At 43.0% G+C, this 19,909-nt stretch overlaps 2 protein-coding genes across 5 annotated transcripts in view; one reads left to right on the top strand and one right to left on the bottom strand.

Annotated features, from left to right (window-relative positions):
- The window catches only part of LOC131697455 (atos homolog protein B-like), a 40,651-nt gene that overhangs the window by 5,787 nt on the left and 14,955 nt on the right, over positions 1-19,909 (bottom strand). For 3 of the 4 annotated variants that reach the window (XR_009307300.1, XM_058986368.1, XM_058986373.1), the window contains 6 exons: positions 11,122-11,282; positions 9,697-9,871; positions 7,506-8,839; positions 3,189-3,247; positions 2,419-2,518; positions 315-473 (listed from right to left, as the gene is read on the bottom strand). Coding sequence is in view for 3 of the 4 variants with exons in the window: in XM_058986368.1 (XP_058842351.1) it covers positions 315-473; positions 2,419-2,518; positions 3,189-3,247; positions 7,506-8,651 (1,464 nt within the window). In the remaining variant the exon portion in view is untranslated. Of the gene's footprint in view, positions 1-314; positions 474-2,418; positions 2,519-3,188; positions 3,248-7,505; positions 8,840-9,696; positions 9,872-11,121; positions 11,283-14,010; positions 14,673-19,909 lie in introns of those variants that run through there. The other variant, XM_058986377.1, reaches the window with a different exon arrangement.
- Positions 1-19,909, top strand: part of LOC117404070 (palmitoyltransferase ZDHHC19-like) — a 40,574-nt gene that overhangs the window by 12,866 nt on the left and 7,799 nt on the right. The window lies entirely within an intron of this gene.

The following is a 19,909-nucleotide window of genomic DNA, read 5'->3' as shown; positions in this document are numbered from 1 at the left end:
TGAAACAAGACACAAAAAGAAACAACAAAAATCCAGTACCGGATAAACAGCATCACTACAATCATGATTATCTTTAATCATGTTTCAACTCCCATTAATTGTCTGTTTGTCTGTCTCTTTTAAAAAAAACAAACAAACAAAAAAACGATTACATAGCATTTAACACCCCTCTAGTGTAAAGGGCAGCATTAAGTAATACACTTAACACCATGAATGCAAAACATCGTGGTACACTTAGCACCAGGACATTTCCGATAGCATCACGGTACTTGATTATTGTTGTTGTCCCAGCGAGCGTGGCGGGGCAGTGTTACCAGGAAAGGGGAGGGAGCGCTGTGTTCAGAGATGTCATAGTAGGTGACCTCCACAGGCAGGGTGGCGTGCTGGGGGCAGTAGGAGCCGCTGGCACCAATCTCTGCAGTGAATCCCTCGATCCGGCCCGACGGGGCAAAGCGGCCCTTCAGGATCGACTCCTGCAATCGAAACAGCAGCAACAGTCTCCGTTAGAAACCAGACCGTGAACACACACGCAACCAGCTCTCAAGAGCAATACAGAGCTGCGTTACCACCCTGACGCACAGCTCCACTCAATCAAAGGGAAGGGCATGTTCCGCACACTCCCCTACAACAGCAACAGGCTCCGTTAGAAACCAGACCGCGAACACACATGCAAACCAGCGCTCAGGAGCAATACAGAGCTGCGTTACCATCCTGACGCACGGCTCCACTCAATCAAAGGGAAGGGCATGTTCCGCACACTCCCCTACAACAGCAACATGTATTTCAGTAACATACACGCCCCAACACAGATGTAAAAATGATTATTCATGCCATCAGGATCATGAAAAAGGAGATCACTGTGACCTAAACAGACCCAATTAGTGATCATACAACAATCTGATACTCACACTAAACTGTGGTTAAGCGGTTAGCTTCAAAAACATATTTAAAATAACTCTAGTAAGTAAACTAAGTAAGACAGCAAGTCTGGTCCCAATCAAAGTCTAATGAGAACACATGTGGAAAATGTGATTGAATGTAGCTACAGAACAAGGAAATGGAAAGTGGGGCTTTATTTTATAAAGTGAACCTACCCTTCAGTTTCCAAGAAGCTGCTTTTGATTTCAAAACTGGTCTGAAAATACTTTTCAAGTGTGTTTTGGACTCTGACCAGACCCCTACAGTAGCTAGACAAGTGGAAGTCATAAGGTGAATCATCCAGACAGAAACTCCAAGAACTGAACGCAGGACTGGAGAAGCTGAAATCAAGATTTCTGGTGTATTTATATTCATGCAAGGCTGTTCTAATCAATAAGGACACAGCTTCAGTAGCACATCATTTATTACAACCCACTCAGTGAAATCCTACCTTGCAGATATTCTCCAGCACCACTGTACATGAACCATGGGCCACTCATGACATTTATTAAATAACAATGCTACCACCAACTGAGAAAGCCCAACGATTGAGATATATATATATATATTATATATATATATATATATATATATATATATATATATATATATACATATACAGTGCCTTGCAAAAGTATTCAGACCCCTGACCAATTCTCTCATATTACTGAATTACAAATGGTACATTGAAATTTCATTCTGTTTGACATTTTATTTTAAAACACTGAAACTCAAAATCAATTATTGTAAGGTGACATTGGTTTTATGTTGGGAAATATTTTTAAGAAAAATAAAAAACTGAAATATCTTGCTTGCATAAGTATTCAACCCCCACACATTAATATTTGGTAGAGCCACCTTTGGCTGCAATAACAGCTTTAAGTCTTTTGGGGTAAGTATGTACCAGCTTTGCACACAGTGTCGGAGTGATTTTGGCCCATTCTTCTTGGCAGATTTGCTTCACTATACGTGCATTATAGAGAGGGAGTTATTTTATTTTGTATTTTGGTCAGATGTGTTCTGTGTCCCGCGGCGCCCCCTACCCCCTCCCCCATTTATAACGTTCTTCGGTTATAATGCTCATATTGTGTGTGTCCTCCCCCGCCCCCCCCCCCCCACCTGAGATCTGCTTTATAGCGAGAGGCTAGCAACTGCTTTTGTTAGCACACATTTAACCCACTGCAATACCAAGCCCCCCTGAGAGTACACAGGTTTACCTGCTTCCTTGATAAAACTACAATAACACAATATAATAACAGGTGTGAACCTCACACTAGTCCTGAACCTAGTCTTGGGTTTTCAGAACTACCATGAATTTGAATAATTACGCCTCTGCTAGATCTGCTTTACTCTGACAACACTTATCGTATCATCAATGTCTTGCTTAAACCTGTGGTAGCATTAAGAGCTGTGCATGAAACTAAAGGGAAGGTACAATTTATTCAATTTATTATATATATATACACAGACATGGTTTGCAGACAGACAGACGTATGGTACCTCAAAGTTCCCCAGCAGGGAGCGGCTGATGGAGGCAGATGGCCAGCTGGAGCGAGGAGCCTGGCTCGACTCCCCCCGACGGCTGCTGCGGAGCTGCCTCCTGAGGAAGGAGAGAGAGAGAGAGAGAGAGAGAGAGAGAGAGAGAGAGAGAGAGAGAGAGAGAGAATTAGGAATCTGCAGCATGGAGACAGAGAGACACAGCCCACCAGTGTGCTCCACCACAGCTCAGAGTGAGAGATGCAAAAACAGTACTTCAAGAGAGTGGGGTCTAAAATCATTCAAAGTCCTGAGTGTGTTGTAGGCTTTTCTTAGGAGTATTTTGTGCTTACAGAAACTAAGATTCTCAAAGCACTTTCCTGTATATCAATCATCAGCATAACTGTTTCAGAAAGAAAAAAAACATATCATGCCAGAAATAAATAACCCATACATGTAATTGTAATGGTTCATAAGAAGGTTAAAGTTCTTATTCATCTTTAGAATTCCTGCAGAAAAACTAAAAACAAAGGGCTTAGACAAATATGGCCTAAACTGTCAAGGGTAAGAGGTCGTCCTGACATAAACACGTCACACTACAACTACTGTGCCTGCTGTTGACAACGGCCAATATTACCTCCTTGTAGTCTCAAGGGGGCTACCTGCACAGGCACACTGCCCTGAGAGCAGAGGGGCTGGAGGAATTTGGAAATCTCACACGTTTCGTTTTTTTAGATCTTCCACCTCTCCGACTTTGGTACATTGATAAGATCCAAATTAAAATGAAAACTCACGATTTCAGCCGAAGTCCACTTTTCAGTCTTCTGCCCACACTGCTGCAATCAGCTGAACTCTGTAAGAGGAAAGAATACACAGCGTGTGAGAACAGGGTTCAGGGTCAGCAGGCAGAAGACACATTATTATTTATTTGTTTATTTAGCAGACGCCTTTATCCAAGGCGACTTACAGAGACTAGGGTGTGTGAACTGTGCATCAGCTGCAGAATCACTTACAACTACATCTCACCCGAAAGACGGAGCACAAGGAGGTTAAGTGACTTGCTCAGGGTCACACAATGAGTCAGTGGCTGAGGTGGGATTTGAACCAGGGACCTTCTGGTTACAAGCCCTTTTCTTTAACCACTGGACCACACATTCAGGACATTCTGAAGTGGTCCTTCTGGATACACTGAGGCATAACATTTTTCCATCTTAAAAAACAGACAATTATTAACACATAACCTAGAAATATTAACATTTTACCAGTCATGTCCTTGCCTTCAAAATGAAATACTGAGTACCTTCTTTTTTCTTTTCTATACAGCGATGCAGGGCAGAGCAACACATTTCCCAATAATTAAAATACTGTTATGCTAGAAAACTGAATGAACTGAAACAGAACATATGAATAAAGTATTCGGATTTTGTGATGGTATAAATGTACTCAATAATGTTAACTGAAAATTAGCATAAACTGATTTGGGAAATCAATCAAGCAAATCAATCTACTGTGTAATTAGGCAGCTCATAGACCAAACTTACTCTCAAATAGATTAAGCGACAATGTACAGTATGTAGCTTGAAATAAAACCCATACAGAATTAACACAATTCTTCAAACCTGTCCTTACTCTTCAGTAAACCTGTGTACCAAGTTTAGAAAAGCAAGTCCCAGGTGTCTTTGGGAGTCAGTGTTTTCTTCTGTAAAGTATCAGGAAATACAATTCCAGGTGAGAAATCCATAAATGACATTTTGAATCTGAACCTTTTCTCCCCTAGACTTCCACTGCCCCATAGCTGTACAAACGTACTTACAGGTGAAAGCAGCCTGGTTCCTAAGTCGTAAGCATGGAGCACGCTCAGACTGTTCATCATGAGAGCGGGGACTTGAACTCCCCTGCACCCCCTGGCCAGCATGCCACACCAGCTGCACGAGCACACAGTGGGACCGCCCCCCCCTCGGTTCTGAGCGTTGTGCCTCTCAATCAGACCTGGGCATGCTCTCTCTCACCCCCCCAATGCTACAGATCAACCAACTGCCTTTTAAACTTTCCCATGCCAGCTCAGCATCGCTCATCCATTTAGTTTTTTTCTGGAAGACAATATAATATATTATAACATGAGGCTGGAAAGTGCAGCATGTGTATAGGAATGCTGTAGGCTGTGGAACACTGTGGCTGTGAATGGGCTTTATTCTGGGTGTGCACTGCACTTTCTACTATGAAAACAGGCATTCTTTTAGTCATATGTAACATAACTGCTCACACGGCAGCCTTTGGAAAGAATTGAAAAAGAAGCAAAGCTGAATCCAAACTGGACCAGGAAGTCTAGTATGAGCTAGTACGGTTTATTCTGTACTGGATCAGTTTAACTTGTGAAAACTGAAGGAGTTTAGTTGATAAGAAGCAGGATGGCAAATCAAAGCTAGTCTGTGTTTCAATTGCAGAACATTAAGGCATACAAACCAACCAAACCAAAGATATGTCAATAATAAACATACACCCTACGAAGGATATATTGGGGCAGCAGTGTGGAGTAGTGGTTAGGGCTCTGGACTCTTGACCGGAGGGTTGTGGGTTCAGTCCCTGGTGGGTGACACTGCTGCTGTACCCTTGAGCAAGGTACTTTACCTAGATTGCTCCAGTAAAAAAACCCAACTGTATAAATGGGTAATTGTATGTAAAAATAATGTGATATCTTGTAACAATTGTAAGTCGCCCTGGATAAGGGCGTCTGCTAAGAAATAAATAATAATAATAATAATAATAATAATAATAATAATAATAATAATAATAAATAAATAAATAAATAAATAAATAAATAAATAATAATATAAAAAGACGCATACAGGTTTAAGTTCCGTCAACATCTGCTAGATGTAGAACAGCATTGTAACAAAATTCCCATAGAGGGTTTTTAATTAAAAACGGTTTCTCAACCAATCAGGGAAAGTACTGTGAAAAGTACATTGCTGTCACAAAACATCCAAGTAAAGTTCCAACCAATACAGGTAAGCTGTTCTGAAGATACAGCCTACTTGAGGTTAAATTACACAAATAACAACAAGTAGGTCACCATGATCTAAACCTTCTCAAAATGTCACTGAAACTGGAGGAACGCTTTTCAAAACAGCAACAAATATGTGAGCTACAAACATCATGCACAGATGTATCAACTTACACACAATATGTAGGCCTACGTGGAAGTACATTTACGAATGAGAAGAGGCTATTCGGCTCATCAGTGCTCGTCCGGTTCCCAGTAGCTGATTGATCTCAATTTTGTCAAAAGGATCCCAATGATTCAACAGAAACAACATGACTACGTAACTAATTCCAAACACTCACCCCTCACCATACCCTCTGTGTCTCCTACCCCTCCGTATTAAGCCTGTCTCCACTAAATTTCCATATTCCATACAGATGTACAACATGAATGAGAACTGAGACCAAGGATTAATGAACTGCAGTGGGATGCAGCACTGGTGTGAAGAGTACTGTAGGAAGCTTCGGAGTAAGCCTGCCTGGGTTTTAATGCACGCTACAAGGCTGTGCCTGGTTGGAATGGGGCCTGTCTGCCTGCCCGCCCTGCCTGTCTGCCTGCCCTGCCCGCCCTGTCTGCCTGCCCGCCCTGCCCGCCCTGCCTGTCTGCCTGCCCTGCCTGTCTGCCTGCCCTGCCTGTCTGCCAGCCCGCTTGCCCTGCCTGTCTGCCTGCCTGCCCGCATGGGCACAAAAGAGCCCATTCTGTCCTTCTAGCTTCATTCTCTTCATTGTTTGCTAGGAAGCTTTTTTTTCTCTTTTGTTCTGGGGTCTATTGAAGAGGGCTGTGGTTGTCATGTCTGTGTGAGAGTGGCCTGGGGAACAGATCAGTCCTTCTTTAGTACAAGTGTAAAGAGGTGGGGTGGGGGTAGGGGGCCGTGGAGCTTGCACGCGTTTCAAAACAATTAGAATGTCACCCCTGGTAGGATTTCAATTGAGTGGTTCTACTGCCAGGATCTTTACAGTTTGTCTTTGCTTTTCTGTGGAATGTATACAAGTATTATGTATTTGTTTAATTTTCTTTTCAATTTGTAATGATCTTTTTAGTGCTTAGGATTTTAGTGCTTCCAGCTCTGACAGCTCTGCAAAATTACATTCTATCCACATAGCAAGTGCTGCATCAAATCACTGCAGTTCAAGCCGCCACTCACACACGCTGCATGTTCTCCAACCAAGGTGACTCAACCAAGTGCCACAGTGTCCTAGCCTCTAAAATAATCCTATAATCAAAAGTGATTCCGGAGCGTGTACCTGTGCAGTGACCTACTGAACTGACGTCACTCAGAAATCATTAAATATGATTGCAAATGAGTTTTGCTCATATCAAACTGAGCTTCAATTGACCCAGAGACCACGAGGGTTCACATGACATACTAATCCACTAAACCATCTAGGAAGAAAGAACGAATGAATGAATGAGCGACCCTTACACAGAGCTCATTAGCAGTACAATTGCAGCTATGGAAAATGTTGCTCCTTTTCAGATTTTTCTACATGTCATATGACTGGTTGTTTCTAGAGCTTGCAAACCCGTTTTAGATTTAGTAAGCAGGTGATGACACAAAGGTAAGGGTCAATGTTGCTGACTGGGCCAATTATCCAATCCAATGAAACAACAGAAGAAACAGCTGCTTTAATTTGTGCTTGCGACAGCTCTCCACAGAGGCTAAAGCAGCAGAAACTGAAATACATTTTAACAGCTGTTTCTTCAGCTGGAATGGTAAATCAACCCAAAAGACCTTTGCCTGGGTGTCAAGAGCTCAATCCAAAAAATGGATTTGTGCATCTCCATTTGCATTACAACCAGATCATTTAGAATAGTGGCACCCACTTGTGACTCTTTCAGTCCAATCCAAAGCAGGACCTTGTTCCAACCAGGTCCTTAATTGTTTAATTTAACACTTGGATTCAAAGAAAAGCTAGGTGGGAATAAGGCTCTGGAATGTTTAATTGTAAAGTTAGGGAATGGCTGGAACAGAGTCCTGGACTAGAATATACTAGAAGAGCCATAAATGACAACCACTGACACAAACATACTTTAAATTCAAACAATTTGGGAGAGGAAGGTTTTGTACCTTGGGCCTGTCCCGGGTCAAGGGGAGCAGGTGGTTCCAGAAGGGAGCTGCTTTGGCGTCGGTGCTGCGGCAGGATACAGTGATGGCGTGGGACAGCGGGGTGCGACTCTTCTTGGAGGTGGAAGGGCCCTCGTCCTCGGAGCAGGACTCCGCTATGTCGCTGGACACCAGGAGTTTCCTCTTGACACCATAGCCGCTGCCGCCAGAGGCCGGGCTGGGGCCAGACTGCTTGGGGACGCATGGGGTCTTCTCGGAGGAGGCCAGTCCGTTACTGGAGGAAGCCTGCGGTCGATCCGTCTCTGGAGACCTCAGCTCCAGATCTAAAGTCCTTGACCTCCTGTCCTCCATCTCTTGATAAGGAGACGGCCCTCCATCGCTTGACTCACAGCATTTTCTGAAGTCCTTGTGCTCGGTGTTGCTAGAGGTTTGGCCACAAGACATTTCTCCATTGGCAAGATCCCATGTGCTAGCAGTCCTGTCTCTGTCTGTCAGCTCCTGCTTCCCGGCGTTGTTGGGTTCTGCCATTGACTTGAAGGCTGCTGGATCTGTCTGGATTGCACCATCGGCAGAATGCGGGTTTCTTTGACGGTTGCAGTCCTCCCCATTCCTCGAGGCCCGGTCCTCATTGTGCTCTGAAACCTGCTTGCTGCAGTCGAGCGCAGGGAGAGGGAACGGTAGCCTCCCTGCGCTCCAGGCAGGGTCTCTGGCAGGAGAGACGTAGTCCTTGTGCTCAATCACACGCATCCCTGCGTGAGAGAAGTGCTGGCCGGAGCCACACAACAGGGGCTTCTCGTCCACCAGCTGGTCCGAGGGCCCCACCTCATCCTCTAGCTCCTCGTCGGACTGGGCCAGGTGGACCCGCTTGTTGTCTGAATGGGTAGGGCTCTCGGACGGTCCTCTCTTCGTGGTGTGTTTGCCGGCCCTCTGCCCCGCACTCTCGGTGAAGCCGGCCAGCTGTGAGAAAATGGAGAGCTGGTAGACCTTCTGCAGCTTGATCTCGTTCTCACTGAAGGGCCGGATGAGGCCCTGGCCCGGGCTGGAGTCCAGGCCCCCTGTTTGGATGTTCGGCCGGGGAAGATCCCCCTCTTGAGGAGGCTGGTCCGCAGACGGCTCTTTCTGTGCAATTTCCACATGGATGTGTCTCATTGTTCCTTCAGTTTTGTGCACCAGATCAAGTCAATTGAAAAAACATATAAATATTTAAAGTGCAAAAGAAAAGTAGAGAAATCTGCTAGAAGTTTTTTTTTCTTTTCCTGCCCAAGTGGTAACTTGAGTCGCTCCTTACATCAACACAGCTGAAATCTTTTGCTGTCGGGAGCGCAGCAGCACTTCATCTGCAACAGACAAGAACAGGATCAGACTGAATTCTGGAATACAACATGGCAATGTGCAAACATTTAGAGCAGAGAGCTAGGAGATCCTGAGATCGAGTTCCATCTCAGCCACAGACTCACCAGAACACAGGAAAGAAGATGCTTCATCAGTCAGAACATCCTGCAATTTTATTTTCAACAAGCAGTCACCATGTAAATATATAAACTTATGAGTCAGTGACACTTCTCAACAGTGAGCTTAAATACGTTCTTCCTCAAACGTAACAATACTAATGCTACTGGTACTACTACAACAACTACTACAATAACTTATATCAACCTTGAGTCTTATTAGCTGAAGTCTGACATTTTTATACACTACCGATAGTCAAATCATTCCATAAAACACAAGGGGCCACATTAACAAATGGCTTACCCCAGTTCTAAGTTTACACCAGCATTTTCTTAAATGAAAACTAAAAAGTTGAAGTTTCAAAGACTGCGGTACGTAACTCAGGCAGTTAACCCTTTCTTTACCTGGATACCACTGCAGTGGTAACTGGTGTCATCTGAAACTGAGACACGACTCATATTTCAGATTTATCTTCTGTAGTTCTGTTTGTTTTGTATCCAGGATACAAGGGAGTTTTACTAAAGACCTGACTTGAGTTGTAGGTGTATTCATGATAAAAAGGTTACATTTAAAAGCTCCTACACGCACCTTACTACTTCTGTGACAGGATAGGTTTTTTATTTTTTATTTTTTACAAACCAAAATCTGGGCACTGGGGTTTGTTCAGTAAAAATAGCCTAAATAGGTACTATAAGATTTCAATGCTTCAATAAGCTCTACACATGGTTTACAGTAAAAGGCATACCACTCGTCTCCTCCGCTCCCCTCCTTGACTCGCTCTGCCTCTCTCCTGCCCCCTAGAGCCTGGAACGAGCGTGGTGCATCCATCTCCACAGACACCACCGAGTCCACATGAAGCCACGAACAGCATCCCGGGCAGGGCTGGGGCAGAGTGGTGAGATGTGAATCAGCAGCACGTGCTGAAAATACGAGGGCATCCAAGCAGCGTTAGGTGCAGGCTGAGTACACAAGTCTCCCCACAACACAGATATTATTTTTATGTTCTCCAAAGTGAAAGAGTATCATCCATATTCAGAAACACTTTAACTTGGCACACTTAAATGAGCACTAATACGCTCTTTAGTGTTGAAAGCTTATCACCAGATATATAGGAACATTTGACTTTGTACTGTACGTAGGTCAAGACACACCTCCTTATTCCCCAGTTTATGATACTCTCCAACGTGCCAAACAATTCCTAACCAATTTCATCGACGCCGACACTGAAAAAGACGTCTAATTGAAATGTTTGTCATTGAAATCTAGTATTTTTGAGTGATTCATGACTGACACGGATCTTAAATTGTTGTCACTGTGAAGTCTAACTGTACATTCAATGTGTTTGCACTGGCCTGGGGGTATTTGACCAGTTAACACAAATGAATGTCCTCACAAAATGCAAAGACAGTGCTGAGATTATACCATCGGTAGCAGGAATAATCAAGTTATAATGAATCCATGGTACAATTTACACTCATTCCAACTCTAGCTCATTTTAACTGCCAATACTGTTAGAAGTGTGTCTTCCAGCTGTTTTGTTTTGTGTTGCCATGGCGATGATTGCAGTCAAGTGAAGTGACATAGCTCTTTTTGTTTTTAAAGATGTACTCTCAGATGTGGTTTTTTTTTTTCTGCGGCAATGTTTGAGGAAGTTAAGCAATACATTTTTTGCACAGTAACTCTGTTTGTCTATGTAACTCTTAAATGTCAAAAATCTATGTATTTTTTACATTTAAGGTTGGTGCCTTATAATGCCATAACAAATAATTTTCTGTTTTAATTTCTGAGCTATAAAATGACGGGGTCTATTCAATTCCTCTAAAGAGTAGCATATGTGAGCTGATGGTGGACAGCGAGAGAGAGAGAGAGCGAGAGCGAGAGAGAGAGAAAGAAAGAGAGTGAGAGGTGGAGCAGGATGACAAAGTGTAGGGCTCCAGCTCCAGAAAACTGTTCTGAAAATCTATTATTTGTATTTCTGCTAGTGCAGCAAGTATGTTGGCTACTCTGGATGGCTGTAAGGACTACATATGTTCCCCGGTGTCTCAATAATACAAGTATTCTGCAATCCTGTGTATGGATCCCTGCATCCTCCATAAACCAGGAATACCTGAGGTTAAACTGAGGTAATAAACAAAACACAGACACAACGCACATACTGGGGCTCCCTCACCTGTGGAAGAGCATCATTCAGGTACTGCAGAGCTGCGTGGGCTGAGCAATATCCACACACACCCCCTCAGAATCTGGAGTGTCTCGAAGAAACCTGTGGTACATGGGTGTTGGGAGGTGCACACGATGCTCATAATTCTGAAGGCATTCCAATGGAAGGACCTGTTTAGAGAGAGAGAGAGAGACACATATGAAACATTTTTGCACTAGGGAAGACAGCAGCAGCCACACAGACTTTGGACACAAAGATTCAGATTTTGTATTGAAACCTGTGTTCTTTACTCTATATATACTCTACACTAATGCTCGCTAGAATGGTCCTGGGAGAAGGTGATGTCTCCTTTGCACTGGGCAGTTGTATCATCACACAGCGCAGAAATTAGGCTCCCAACAGGCCACACCACCTCCTAGTTCCTCATCTCTAACCACTAGGCCACACTAACCCACAGTCCCAAATGCTCTAACCACTAGGCTACAGAGCTCTCTTATATCAGCTCTAACCTCTGTCCTCAGCTTTAACCACCAGGCCACATTTCGTCCTCGTCTTCCAGCTTAAAACACTTGGCTAAACAGTCCTTCGACTCAAAACACAAGTCACAGCCTCCAAGCCCTTTATCACTACTGGGCCACACTGCCAATCAGTCCCTCAGCTCAAGCCCCACGCAGGCTAGTCTCACCATTAAACCACACTGTATTCGGATCTCACATCTAGGCCACACAGCCTTGTACTCTATCTCTAAACCATGACACTGCCCCTGATCCTTAACTCTAAACAATAGGTTAGGTCAGTGGAAAGCCACTGGCTCCTTCACTAGTTAAACATGAAGACAGCTGAAAAGCTTGGTGAGCAGAAGCATTTTGTGCAGGCTTCCACTCTTCACACAGACATAAGCGCACTGCACTTGGACAGGGACCAGGCTGTGGAGAGAACAGCACCCTGTGACAACGAGCTCAGCCAGTCAAGAAATGACCTGGCTGGCAATGGCGATTACAGGTCAACTTCCAAATAACATTTGAACTGAAAATAGAACCCACCCCCCACCCCACCTATTTATCTACAAAACCAGCAAAACATATTTTGCATGTGATGTCAGATGACGTTCCCACAGAAAGATAACATGAATGAAACTCCAGCTACTGGAATTGGGGCATCCTTTAAATACATAAGCACGACTGGCTTTCCTTGTAGGTCAGCATTCTCCAACTTGGAAGCCTGTGTTTCACATTCTATATTAACCGAGTGTTAGGATTAGTTCTCTGTTAATGAAACGTTCCACTGCAAATCTATAATTGGCAGTCCTGGGAGGCACATTAGCCTCTGTGTACAGGCATTACCCTGTCCAGACTCTTGTTTTAAATATGTAGTCCTAGTTTGCATGACTGCATAGTACTGGAGATCTGCCTCCAAGCACGCGGATAACATTACCATGCCGGCATAGTAACACATAACTTCAAACACTCCGTAAATATCTCTGAGGTGCGTCACTGGTGAAGGGTAGTTTTTAAATCACAATTTACGATTGAATGAAGTCGCCTACACTGCAAGAGCAATTCAACACAAGAAGAAGATACTATCTCTACACTATGCACTGATGAAATCATTTGCCAAAACACTTGTCTACAGTTTTACAACTCTGTCATTGAGAACTACGAGGGGGTGGGGCTACTAATGACAGGCCTCATCTAGGTCACAAAAGAGGTGAGGTTCATTGGTCTACATAATAAAATCACCAACAAAGGTAGTGGAGAAGATGGCTTTCAATGCAGAGACGAGTGTGGGTGTACTGCATTCATCCTTATGTGAGCAGGTGTTTATTTGGTTCTGAGTGCTTTACAGATAGATTACAGAAACTATGCATGAATAATAAGGTCCACTATTAAAGGTGTAATGCCCTATACCGTTTTAAAATAGTCTTTACATTCAATTTATCTCTCCCCCCAACTATACACAATTGATAATGATATACACTTACACCACCTGATAGATATTTAACACATTACATCCCACAATGTGAAATTAGTTTGTGGAAATACACAATATGAATCTCAAGCCTCAGTAAATGAGTAGGCTTATACGGTAAACAAGCATGTGAGTTTCTGTAGCTGGGCCAGCTGCACTGGAAAGTCTAGCAGCTGGTATTCTGGCTGAATGCACAACAGCTGATCTGTGGCTCCCGAGTGGTGCGTCCGGTAAAGGCCCTATAGCTTGGAGATCGCTGGTTCGAAAACTAGCTGTGCCACTGCCGTGGACGGAAGTTCCCAGGGGGGAGCGCACAACTGGCTAAATGCTGCCCAGGCAGGGAGGGGTTAGGTCGGCTGGGGAGTCCTTGACTCGCCACACACCAGCGACCCCAGTGGACGGCCAGGCGCCTGCAGGCCTGTCTGTACGCAATTCAGAACTGCGTGGTCCTCCGACGCTGTGAGTTCTGGGATGGCTGACGTCACTTGTTTCGGAGGACGCGTGTGCTCGTCTTCGTCTCTCCCTAGTTAGTGCAGGGGTTGCAGCGGTCAGCCTGGTTGAATAATAATTCGCCTTTCATTCCAAAATTGGGAGAAAATCAGGAATTAATAAAAATAATTGTAAGGATCTCTTCCCTTTGTTAAGCCAACCCCATACCTCTTCACACACACACGCACGCACGCACGCACGCACACACACACACACACCCACCCACCCACACACACACACACCCACACACCCACACACACACACACAATTCATCAGACCAACTTAATAACACAAATCAAGCAAGCTCAAAGCAGGGGGACAAAGTGCCATAGTGTCAACACACCCTGATCTCACAGGCAGCAGCATCCCCATCCTGATATTAACCAGCTCCTGGCACCCCCCACCCAACCTCGCCCCCTTGCCCCCCACAGTGGAACAAACCTTTGTGGAGAGTGTTCGGTTGCAGCAGTCCGGCAGCACTGTATAGCTGCGAGTCTGGGAGCCTGGCCTCTCCCCTGCTCAGCATTGCAGACACAAAAACACACGCGCCCAACCAGACAGCACTGCTCTCCGGCTCCTCTGCAGCAGACACCGTCCTGCAGCACCGGCTTCAAGCTGCATCGCCTGCTTTTTTATTTAGAGCTGGTGGGAGTTCTGCGTGCTGGAGCAGTCTGCATCTCAGTGAGTCAGAGCTAGTGCTGGTCTAGTCTAGAGAGCCGAGAGAGGCTGGCTTAGTCATTTTAGCTGAAGGGCTGGGAGGGAGGTTAGGCTTAGCAGTTAAAGCTAACGGACTGGGAGAAGGAAGGTGTCATATTGGTCAGAGTTGGGGGAGGCTGGCTTAGTGGTAGAGCCGAGGGACTGAGAGGGAGGGTGGAATAATGGTGGCATTATTGGCAGCAGGTTGTCTTGTGGTCGTTGTTAGGGACAGATTGAAATGGGGTCTTATAGAAGTGAGAAAGCAGCATTTTTTTCTAAATGTAGCCATAGTGCAGTGAGAGTGAGAGAGCAAACTATTCTGGGAGAGCTTGTTTTGAAACCCACATGAAATTTGGAGTCGAGCAACAGAGAGAGAGAGAGAGAGAGAGAGAGAGAGAAGAGAGAGAATGATCCCTGGTGTGTCACAAGCTGAATGGCAGCCAGGCAGCTGAAAAGGAACCAGATAAGGGCCTCTGTCAGCATGCAGTAATTACCTCTATTAATACTTCTGCTACACTCTCAATCTGAATGCACTTCTGCCGGCTCTTTCATAATAAATTGATTTTATTATAAAATACTGCATATACCCGTCAAACGTGTTTCCCGACTGTAATGTTTTGTTACACTCACACTGCATTGCTGGTGACACGCGCCTGGGTTAAACAAACAGGAAGCTGAGGGAATACACTCGTCAGTAACTACTGAACTGTGGAAGTAGCCTACTCAGAGTTTTGTTGGTTGCTTTATTAGGTTTTCCAGATTTTCTAACTGAACAAAGCTTCAGCAGAGTATTGGTGTCGATATTGCATTTGATAAAGAGCAAAGGACAGCCAACAGCACTGCTCGTATCAGAAGTGCTACTCACGCTTTACATTGCAAGTATAGTACAGGTTTGTTTGTTTTTCATTAGTGCAGGTTTCAGTGTTGCAAGCGGTAGGTTAGCTGTTTTTGCTATAATGCGTTTTTTTCACAAATACAACACCATACAGTACTGTACTGTGAATGTTGTTTTCCAGTACTGTACCTTAAAGTATAAATGTAATGTAGTTTGGAAATTAAATTTTCATACAAAAGGTTTTTTCTGGTATAATTGAGTTTGTGAGATATAGATTATAGATACACACACACACATACACAAAACATATATGCGGGCTGTCACTCTATTCAAAGTTTTGATCGGTTAATTAATGGGCATTAGTTGATTAATGGGTAGATGAATCTGTGCACATTTTTAATAACGGTAACGATCTTAGCGGCTCTCCTGCATAGTACCGGTAATACCTGGCTTCCTGTACTAATGCTTTTATTCCTTCTGAATCTTCAATTTTTCTGAGAAAGTTCTTCTTGAAAATGGATTCGTAATCAAATCGACTACGATGTCTCTGTTGTCTGATTTTTTTTTTTTTAGTTTGTAAAAAGCAACTCTAAATATTACTTTGAAGTTCAATATAATTCTCAAATAACGGTCTCTATAATGGTAGCAATATCGCACAAAATTCATCTATATTCTTACACCGCACACTAGAGTTCTTCACGGGTCCAAATTAATCAACCCGACCCGACCACAAACCAATAATTATTTACCCGACCCGACCCGATGTCAAATTCTTATCATTAGACCCGGCCTGAAAAAACAGTGGAACACTTTTCCTTTCCCCAGCTTAGTATATGCACTGACTCGATACAGTACTAAAGCAGTGTAAAATGCAGATCTCCTATTGGTTGATTTTATTTTATATATTAAAAAAAAAAATGTAAAAAAAACTAATATCTGCCAACTCTTTAGCTGATAAATCATCCGATTTATCTGTTAATCAGAGGAGCCCTAATATAGATCTAGATATATTTGGTTCAGCATTGTAATCTAGCGGACGTTTCATAAAACCCTCACTCTCGTTTATCCGTCAGGGGAACCTGTGACAGGAAAGGTCAGGTAAACAAGTGCTGACTGTAACTAGGGGTGTGCACAAACTCCTACTCACACTCGGAATTGCCTTTAAGAAGAATTTATTGGCAGGTATTCAATCAATCAATCCATTCCTTAATGTGCCGATTTCAAAACAAGAAAAGCTGTTCTTCCCTCACCTTTGAGGACCAATCAATGGCAATTAAGTTTGTGTTTTAAAAGCCGATCGGAAGAGATTTTTCCACTCATCCAGGGCGCTGACATTTTCAGTGCAGTACTGAGGCCGTACAGAAACCAAAAAAATGGTGTAGTGGGAAATATGACACCCGCTCCAATCCAAGACTCATAGGTCTAATTAAAACATATGGAATATATCAGCCTATTGATAAGTCAGTTAAATATTCAGGGACATGTTTTGAACAGACCTCTAATCCAATCTGAGCCATGCTGTCATACTGAAATGCACACTGATAGCATCAGAATTCTGTGGTGAGCGCATCAGACATTTACTATCTCTGTTTTATTCAAAGGGCTATTACTGGTCTCTGATGAAATACAAGTAAATGTGAAACAAAGCAATACAGGTGATCGTAGAAATTCATGAAACTATTCTCCAAAACTAAATATTTCTAAAACAACCACATTGAAAACAGTTAACAAACAAACAGCCATATATATTCAGGGTGATTAGACTTCAAGTTACATCTAACAGTAATAATATTTTATCATTGTGTTTGTTTTCAAAGCATACATTCGTGCCTGGTATACATAACTAGCAACCTATGTAATTTTTCTAGAATTGTTTATTTTATTTATGAAAAACAAAAAAATATATAATATATGTATAAATACACTTACTCAAGGTAATGGCTGTATACGAAAATAAAAAAAAACAACTTTTAAATACAAATTAAAAGGAAAACAATAAAACAGTAAAATATATATGAATCTGATTGCTCCCCATGCATCTTTTGCCAAGAATTCTGTGATGTGATCAGAAAATAAATTACTTTGAGCTGCAGGTGTCCTTTGCCAATGATCAACTGAATGCTCCACCTTTCCAAAATTCCAATGCAGTATGAAGATGGATAAATAGTTGGTTTGGTCAGATCTGTGCTCGCGTTCGACGTGTAAAATCAATCGGAGTACAGAGCAGCCCCAGTTCATGTCTGAGATACTGGAATGAGTTTGACCAGCTCTTCAGCATTCAAGCAAAGCCTGAAGGCGCTCGTTATCTGCCAGGTGAAAAGCTGTGTCCAATGGAGGACACTGCAATGGCCTCTTGACCTGTAATCAACACTGCCTCAGTTAAAAGGAGAGATGACCAAGGCTTTAAAAATCCCTTTTGTTAATCTCACATTTGCTAAATTATCACTAGGGGCTCTTTTTTCTTTCTCTGTAGATCTTTTCTTGTGCCTGCTTTTGATTTTGCTGATAAAACAGTGTCAGACAGCCAAATCTTGCAAGTCACACTTTCATTTTAGGCAACATTGGGGGTGGATTAAATAAAAAACAAAATACAGCACCTGCACTATTTCCTGGTTCTGTGTTGACATTTAATCATATTTTCCCAGAGGCACAGTATATAGCCAAATGCATCTACAGTGCCTCCCCTTTGTAATGCTGCTCAGGAGCCATAGCTACGAGACTGTGCTGTTTGTGTTCTGCAAGATTGAAAGTGCTAGTGGGAGCCACAACCATGCCGCCTTATAACTGCTTCCATGGTAGAAAGGGCTGCCTTATAGAGGGTGCATTTTAAATGAAGGGCTTATTGAGTTTTAACACGAGTTGCCTCCCAATCTGGTACAGGTCAGTTATTTCAAAACAATGCATCCACAACATTAAAAATCCATAAATCTGAGTCAAGCTAAACAAACTACTTGGTCAGGTAGGCCATCGTTTAAACAAGGGTCTTCATAATAATCAATATCCGTTTCTACTGGTGTACTTCTTTCAGCTTTTTTACTTGCTGAAATGTTTGCTTTTGAAACTTAAACTACAGATTTCAGTCTGTTATGTGACACATATAGGTAGTGGGGGTTTCATTTTTAGTACAACTGACACTCTAACCACAAGCAGTTCTACAAGTTGAAAGAACAGCGATCCTGATATTTACAGATAAGAGCGCTCAATATCTGCAACCAAAGAAATAAGCTTCAAGGACACTGAAGAAGCAGTAGCAGCAACAGCCCAGTTTCAACCCATGTCTCGAACAGTTACCATCGGTGGGGCTACAAACAACGGGTTACAGTGTAACCACAGCCTAGCAGTTAGACAGTCAAGCTCTGTACGAGCTCCAAATAAGATTCTTCTGATTCTTGTTTCCATCCCTGGAGGAGGTTGCCTACAGACATCCTCATGAGTGAAAACACCACAGCACTCTATGAGCGGATTTTGTTTATATAACGATAGTGGAATTGTGAGAAATTATTCTTAAACACCACAATCCGGAGAACAACTTTCCTTAGTCTATAAACAGCTCCAAAATCATGTACTGGCCATCAAGTATATTTCACCCTTCTATCTGATCTTGGCTCTCCAACTATAGACTAGAAACAGAAGCAAGAGTTTGACCTGGCTCCTGACACACACACACACACACGCACACGCACACACACACACACACATGCAGTTCAGAGCTGGGTCAGTCGGCAGTCAGCAACAGTTCCAGAGGTTAGAGAAACTCTGCAACTTGGAACAGATCTCTGGCTACGAGCCATTGGTCCTCGTCACCACCAATTTTCTAACAAGCCATAGAGAATTCACCAGCACCACATCAAGTCAATCGTTGTAAAAAAGAAAAAGAAAACACAATTAAGTTGAACTTTCACTAGTGCGCATTTGAACTTGATGAGTGAAAACCTGCACAATCTGTAACTGAGGCCAAGCAAGACTGCTTCCAGCTAACTCACTGTTGGTTCTAACTTCTGCTTACGTTGAGATGTGTCTTATCTTGTTTTACTTTGTAAATTCAATATTCTAAATTTCCAAAACAAGAAGCTCATTTGTAAAACTTGGAAATTGGCTGGGCTGCCAGTGCAGAGAGTTAATTATTTCCTAAGTTTATTGCAGCAGAAATACTTAAACGTAAGTTTACCCATCCTGCAGGCCTTTATTGCTCTATATTTGTTTTACCTACGAATGAGTTTATTACATCCACAGAGGTCAAGTAGACAAGTGTCTCAGCTAATGCTTTTTTAGTGTTTACAGTTATGGACTGTACCTCTGACCTACCCTCTGCCTTCCTGCATGCACTGACATCTGTTGCAATGATTGATCTTATATTCCATCTGCTTGGTAACAACTGCATGCACAAATTCCACTGCTGTAAATTAAAAAATCTGAGCCATCCGTAACATGACAAAGTATATCACAACAACCTATATCCACTGTATGAATGTTAGAAGAAATGTTTCACATACAGACCAGGTTAACAATTGGGTAAGTATGTTAACCGATATGGTCAGTGTTACAAGGCTGCACTGGGTAAATGCTGGCATTACTGTTTGGGTGATTAAGTGACATAGATAATTAATAAATAAATAAATAACAGGAAGCAGCTAGTCGGATGCTCAATTTAACCCTAGCCAGCCCAGTATCTATACGTTCCATCATCACTCACAATATCGTTGATGTTGTAAGATGAGCAGTAAGTCAGACCCGCTCTCACACCCTCGCAGTCAGCCGCTGTGCAGTTCAGTACAAATGACACTGCGAGAGGGATCAGTTTCAGAGTCA

This window comes from Acipenser ruthenus, chromosome 2 (genome assembly GCF_902713425.1).
Source record: "Acipenser ruthenus chromosome 2, fAciRut3.2 maternal haplotype, whole genome shotgun sequence".
Classification (NCBI taxonomy): Eukaryota; Metazoa; Chordata; class Actinopteri; order Acipenseriformes; family Acipenseridae; genus Acipenser; species Acipenser ruthenus.
The sequence above is the reverse complement of the archived record's forward strand: the minus strand, read 5'-3'. Positions and strand labels throughout refer to the sequence as shown.